The sequence below is a fragment of the Eucalyptus grandis genome, chromosome 5 (assembly GCF_016545825.1).
Source record: "Eucalyptus grandis isolate ANBG69807.140 chromosome 5, ASM1654582v1, whole genome shotgun sequence".
In the NCBI taxonomy this organism is placed as follows: domain Eukaryota; kingdom Viridiplantae; phylum Streptophyta; class Magnoliopsida; order Myrtales; family Myrtaceae; genus Eucalyptus; species Eucalyptus grandis.
The window spans coordinates 56,783,684-56,790,677 of NC_052616.1; the positions used below are offsets into that span (position 1 = coordinate 56,783,684).

The 6,994-nt window shown below is 40.3% G+C and overlaps 1 protein-coding gene across 1 annotated transcript; it reads right to left on the reverse strand.

Annotated features, from left to right (window-relative positions):
- Positions 1 to 400: 400 nt before the first annotated feature.
- On the reverse strand, positions 401 to 1,217 carry LOC120294067 (G-type lectin S-receptor-like serine/threonine-protein kinase SRK). Its single transcript, XM_039313954.1, has 2 exons — positions 1,074 to 1,217; positions 401 to 975 (listed from the first exon to the last, which is right to left on the reverse strand). Exons 1-2 carry the CDS (start codon positions 1,215 to 1,217, stop codon positions 673 to 675), a joined length of 447 nt encoding a protein of 148 aa, XP_039169888.1. The 3' UTR covers positions 401 to 672.
- Positions 1,218 to 6,994: the final 5,777 nt, after the last annotated feature.

Here is a 6,994-nt window from a genome sequence, read left to right on the forward strand (position 1 = left end):
ATGTTGGTCGGTCAAGGCCGAAGTCCACGCCGAGTTGGAGAAGGAATCAGAATCCAATTTGGATTCGGTCAACGAAGTCCAACTTGGACTTTTCCAATTTTGAACCATGATTTCCACCGCTTGGATTTTATTTCCTTCTCTTTTTAACTCCTTTTCAATTATCTTTCCTTGGCCAACCCCAACTCGTCAAAGGACGTTACCGAATTCTGATTTGCTCGATTACAAACGCTCGTAATAAATCCAATTCGGAATTTTTAAATTTTCAAATTGACTCAAATTCGAGATATATTTTAATATAAATAGTAGATATGATATTATATAGTTGATTACTAGACTAAGGGCACCAAAGTGAAATCTAAGCAATTTTATGGCCAAATATGTTTTTATAGGAAAAATGCAATTGAAACTAGCTTCAACAGCACAACTGAACACTTCTATATGCAGAAGGGTAAGAAATCCCCATGCACACAAATGTTGTGAACTTTTGTGAGACCTTGCCAGCATAAACTATCCTACTAGAGAGCTAGCAATTCAGTTTTCCTCACGATCTCTATGTTTACATCATATATACACATAAAAGTGCCACAAAACATTGCATATTCAAGCCGTTTAATTTGGTGAACATTGAATCCTTGAAAAGATGAATTGATAGTGAAAATGCATTTGAGAATTTTATCTTCCTTCAACTGTAGTAATGGTGATGGTATTCATGGACTGGATGCTTCCTTCTTGTGATTGGACTTGGTGAGCCAACAGCCTTTGAAATGTATATGCTGGCTGCTTCGGTTGTGAAAGTTCGGACTCCCCATTCAGCATTAGAACTACGGCTGACATGTTGGGTCTATCTATGGCGTGGTCTTGCGTACAGAGAAGCCCTACCTGAATACATCTCATTACTTCTAATGCCGAAAATGCGTTAGCAATGGCTGCATCCATCAGGTCCAATCCTCTCCCTTCACACCACAAGTGCCAAGCCTGTAACAACTGGTCAATTGTTAGATTATTTCAAGGACTACCCATGATTGAAAACTGATTTGGAGGTATAATAGTTTGAAATTAGATCTCACACTTACATAAGCAAGGAGATTAAGATGCTGCCCGGGGTAATCTAAACTTGTGTTCTTCTTGCTGCTAATAATCTCCAATAGCAATACTCCAAAGCTATGAACATCAGATTTCTCATAAAATGTCCCATCCATAGCATACTCGGGAGACATGTAGCCGTTGTAGACTAAATAATATAAGTGGAGAGTTTCCGAAGTACAGTTCAAACAAAAAATCATAGACTTAAGAACGATGACATGAGAGGTGAGAAAATTAGAGGATGATAAACTTCCAACTCAACGAGTACTGTATATCTCATAACTACAGTGCTGGTCTATAATTACCTCGAAGAGAACTCACATATTGGAACCATTGGATGTACATGGAAGAGTTTTCTCGGTAATAGTAAAACAACGGTAGGAACATGTATGAAGGGAAAAGTGAGCGCATTAAACTGCTAATCTGCTTTCAAGGTTATATATTGCCTCATAAAATAAGTACTCCTAAGAGTAATGATAGAAAGCTTACAGTGTCCCCACAACTTTGTGAGTATTTACCAAAACTTGACTGCTTTCGAACATCTGCGCCAACCCAAAATCAGAAATCTTTGGATTCATCTTTTCATCCAAGAGAATGTTGCTCACTTTCAAATCTCGATGGATGACCCTAAGGCAAGAATCGTGGTGGAGGTAGAGCAGCCCTCTCGCGACCTCCTCAATAATGTGGAATCGTACGGCCCAACTAAGTTTCGCCTTCTTTTCTGAATCTAAACAAGGTAGCAAACAGAAAAGCAACTAAGTTTCAGTATTGAATTTTGTTGAAAGCAGAAATAAATTCTTCAAAGAGTGAGACAAACCAAAAAGGAAGGCGTGCAAGCTCTTGTTTGGCAAGTACTCATACACTAGAATCTTTTCTTCCCTTTCGGTGCAGCAACCGAGGAGTCTCACCAAATTTCGGTGTTGAAGTTTAGATATTAGAAGGATCTCATTCTTGAACTCTGCTATGCCTTGGCCTGAGCTACTCGAAAGTCTCTTTGCTGCTATCTCCTTTCCAAGAAATCAAGTTTCGTTTCTTTCCTGTTTTCACGTTTACTCCGATCTTCATGTTTGGCAGGAGAGTGTCAGTTGGCTCATCAAAGCTTTCCCACAATATATTCGCATTCCTGTCTTGAAGAACAAAGTTTCCATAGTCTGAAAGGTGGGCTGCGGAATAATTCGACTTTGCCATGACATTAGTCGACCACACAGTGTTTTGTTGCCCATCAAGAAGCTTCAGATTTCCATCGTTGCCAATTATTAAACTCGCAGATTTATCTGTGTGTCCAATTGGCTTGTTCCTGTTGGCCACCCAGACTTTTTTGGACGGAGTCATGTTCTTGTACCATATTCCTAGGTACTGCTTTGCTGATCCATTAGGCTTGAAGAACCCGAGCTCAAAGATTTGACTACTAGAGACTAGGGTTTGGTTCTGAACCAGTGGAATTGATGCAGGTATGTTGTAAATTGTGCTGTTATGAAGTGCTTGAAGAAGGAAGAAGACAAGCAAAGACCACAAGTGCAGAGTCATTGGAATAATGTGGAACAGAATCAAGAAGTATTTGCGAAAAAATGCCTTGTGAAACTTCACCTCTCATAAGAGATGAAAATGGATAAACAAGAAATGGTGAAAATGACGTGACCGGTACAATAACTTTTGGACCACGCTCACATTGGTATCTTAAATTTTAGGTCGATCGCTTGAATGTTATTACTTTGAAAAACATCAAGTTTATTTGAGTATTGCCAGAACATCCGATATGACTTTAGTATAAAACCATCTGACGTGATAGAGAAGAGAAATGATGTCATCTAAAGTGTTTAGAGACAACATCGTTTAGCCATTCCTTGACCCAAATTGACGAGTTAAGGCTAAATTCAACTCAAACCTTAATCCCAAATTAGGTCCAATGGTGGTGAGTCTTTATCTTTGGGGTGCTGCCAAAGGAAGCCCTTGCAGCGAGGGCATTAGAGGTGGCACTGCTGCTGATTCTGAAGGGCTTTCACAATGGTAATCCTTCCAATTTGTGGTAATATAGCTTTCTTACCTTGGGCATTAGACTGGAATTTTGGATCTGATATCGGAAATTGTCCCTTTGAGGCCGGTAGCACTCAGGGTCATTGGTAATAGGGTTTGCAGTTATGACAAAAAAAAAGAGGGTGTGCAGCAGGCTTGCGGCGATGTCCCTCCTCTTGTTTTCCGAGAAACCACATTGGCCATCAATTTTGGGCAAGGAAAGGCTAAACAACATTTCTGCAAGCTTTTAATGATTTCATTTTTCCAATAACCCACAATGACCAATTTATATTAATTAATACCACGCCAAATTTTTTGGTACAAGAAATTTTTGGAGTCATTCAAGTGAACGTTTTCTAAAGATATATGATAATCAAGTGATGGATTAAAAAGTTATTGTATCAAAGTGAATGGTGTACTGAAAAAAAGGCATATGTAATGTCCTTTTCTCCACGGGATTACTACAAAGGAAGGCATGTGAACCAAGCCTACTGTGTGTCGATTCTCTTTGTGTTTGCTTCAAATAGGTTCATTTTATAGAATAAATTAATTTCCAGTTGGGCCAAGATACATAGTGGCTTTTCTCAGTTCAAATGCATCACAGAATGCCGACATTCCATTAGGATATAGATTTTTAATGGCTAGAAGTGTTTCCTTTGTCAATAGTAAAATAGTTCCGCAGATAACATTCGGATCCTCCTAACCAATAGAAGCATTTGCAGCTTTTTTTCCTTTTTTTTTCCTTATAGAAAATGCGGACATGGAGACACTGAGGAATTAGGAAATTAAAGTCACATACTGATTGTCATGCCCTGAACCTCGAGCGCGCCAACATCCGCCATGGTCATGCAAATGCGACATTCCCAGGTAGTGTCACCGACCCCATTAATTTATTATTGCACAAGCGGAACGTATTATAAAACCCATGAAAAAAACTTACGGGATAGAAAAGCAGGAAACCAACTCATTCATAAACAAACATTCTTTTAAAGGTAACCACACTAGGGTTTACACATATACCAAAAATGGGCAGTCTACAAAAGGGAGTCCTATGACCACGAGTCGAACTCATTCTTCGATCCCACTTCTGATTGATCAGCCTCCGAGGGTTCCACCATCTACGGTCCTGAAATTTTGGCTCACAACGGGGTGAGATATTGTCTCAGTAAGTTCAACCCCCTAAACCCCTATTAGAAATAAAATAAGCCTAAGGATGGCCTAGTCACACTACATAGAGAATTTACCTCGCCTCAGTTCCTTTCTGCAGGTTAGTACAATTCAAATCAGTCAATCACAAATAGTAATAGGAACTTAAACCATTGGAACGTCAACAATATCATTTCGAATGACCACAAGAGTTCGGATTATAAGACCAAACCGTTATGACACGTCTCATACCATGCCACACAATTCTATCCCATAATTCGACTCGTCAATAACACTCAACGTGCGATCCAATTGTTATTCACTGTCACACAAGGGCATAGCTTACTCGTAGTTCGGCTATCTACTGGTATATAGCTAGGCATCGTCTCCCCACCTTGGAACACGGCTTCATCAGTATCTCGACGGCGTTCCCAAAGGAGCATGGGTCCAAAATCAACTACGACCCGCAACCACTATGTGGGCATCCCATATAGGGGCAAGTCCAGCTCAACAGCCTAAGACAAATTCCTCTTAATTATCACACAACAAAATCATACTCGGCCCAGGACACTTTGCATTTCACTCAATGCTTTCACTTAAAATAGTGATCTCGGCCATTTTTCTTCATATTAAAAACATTTGAGAACGTAGTTGTGTGAGTGGGTACACAATCGGATTCGAACCAAAAAAACTAACACCATTCTTTTTCAAACCCCACTGCTTGATATAATACTTAAAATCCATTTTTGGTGTCAAACCCAACACTCGGGATTTTATGAAGAAATTATATACTTTTCATAATCACCACTCAGTTTCATAATTCAGCAATCAATTGCACAAATCATCACTCAATTTGCAATATCCACTCATCAAATTAATAATATGAATACACAGCAGCGATCAGCATGAAATTCTGAGGAAATAAGGTCTCGAAATAATTTTCAGTATTTATTAAATAATTAATTTTATTCCGAAATTAATTAAATAATAATATGTTAATATTTTCGAATAAATATTTATTATTAAAATATTTAATAATTTTTGGAATACTTAAATAAACCAAAAATAATTCCTTTAAGTCACATCAAAGCATATTAATATGAACATTCATTTAGCCTTAAATTAAACACACTTTAAGTTAATTAAGCACCTCAATATAATTTACACTTAAATAAATTAAAATAAGCACCTACTAACAATTAACATAAACTAAACATCCTAAGCATAATTAACCATCAATCAAGATTTAGTGAGCTAAACTCACTCGATTAACAAACCGATTGGACCAAAACGACGGGGACGTTGTGGGGATCGACTTTCCTCAAGGCGGGTCAAGCATCTGGGGTTGGAAAGCCAGCCAAAACGGGCCAAAACCGAGCTAGAATACCCATTTTTCCAGCTACTGTTTTGGGGCCGAGAAGAGCGGATCCGATGTCGGTTTAGGTTGAAATGGGCGGAGGAGAGGGCAAAAGCTCGGGCGATGGCTCACGATGGCTAGGCGAGGCCTCTAGGGGCCTTGGCGATGATGAATGGGCGGCTGGACGGTCGGATGACGATACTGGAGGGTCCTTGTTGCGCGAGCAACGGCTGTGACGAGCGCAAGCCCGCTGGTCGTGCGAGCAGAGGAGAAGCGGCACTGGCGACGAGTTGGTTTTGGCTGGCTCACAGTGGCCCTGGTCGACGATGAGCTACTACTCGCTATGCTAGACGACGGTGCTAGTGGATCGAGGTCTCACAAGCAGCGGTGGGCAAATGAGGCGGCGAGTGCACACATGGGGCTTTGCGTGCGAGTGGGCGACGACGGTGACGGCTGCGACGAGTGGACGAGCAGCGAAGGGGGGCGTCGAGCTGCTGCCGATCCGATCGCGGCTCCTCTCTCTCTCTCCTCTATTCAAAATCCAAGAAGACCAAGGTTGAAGATGGAGTTGATTGGTGAGTGATGTCCCATCTTTTGAGAGCAAATCCCCACCATCCACTTGTCAAGATCCTAGCCACTCTTGCCCCCACACCATGACATCACTTGTGATGTCACAATCCACTATCTCAATCCTCCACAACCTCTTCCAATGGTTGCAATTTCCTTTTCCACCGTGGCACTGAAATCTTGTACATTAAATTCTTCAATTCCATTCGATTCTCTTCCAATTGAACCAAAATGAAGTCCATAAAATTAATCCAACGTCACCACACTTCAATTCACATCTTCACTTGTCCATAGAACCAACTTAAGTCCCAAAAAAGCACGACCAGGGCGGGCCTACTAATTTCTCGAGCCAAATTAGCCATACTTTGATTAAATTGCTGAAAAATTCTGATTGTATGAAAAATCTTCTGAAGATGAGTTAATGATCCTAAAATGATTTGTGACATACCTAGACTTCCAATTCTGAATTCGATCTCAATTCACGGTTAATTTCACTCTGGCATGATATTAGTGCGTACTAATCTACCGGGTAGCTTTTAGAAATTTTAATTTGTGGTTGATCAAGCCACAATGTACATCTTTGACACATTGGCAACTCTCAATTGTCATGGTAATCTCAAGATTTCAAATACGGACACAGGGTACCAAATTGATAGAAAAGCCGATCCAGTGCCGACCGACAAGAATTGTGTAATTTGGTGAAATCACCCACACTTGATCACATGCCTCTATTGAGTTGACCTATCTCCTGTTTCTAATCGATTTTTAATTGTGCCATAATGACCATTACAGATTAGCTCGGTTGAAAGGTCGCTTCCTAGTCAAATT

Bases quoted from the DNA above. Each gene is read 5' to 3' on its own strand.
- LOC120294067 (XM_039313954.1), bottom strand. From the start codon at position 1,217: ATGTCTCCCGAGTATGCTATGGATGGGACATTTTATGAGAAATCTGAT. The intron at 976-1,073 runs GTAAGTGTGAGA...CAGTTGTTACAG, and splicing joins ATCTTAATCTCCTTGCTTAT to GCTTGGCACTTGTGGTGTGA.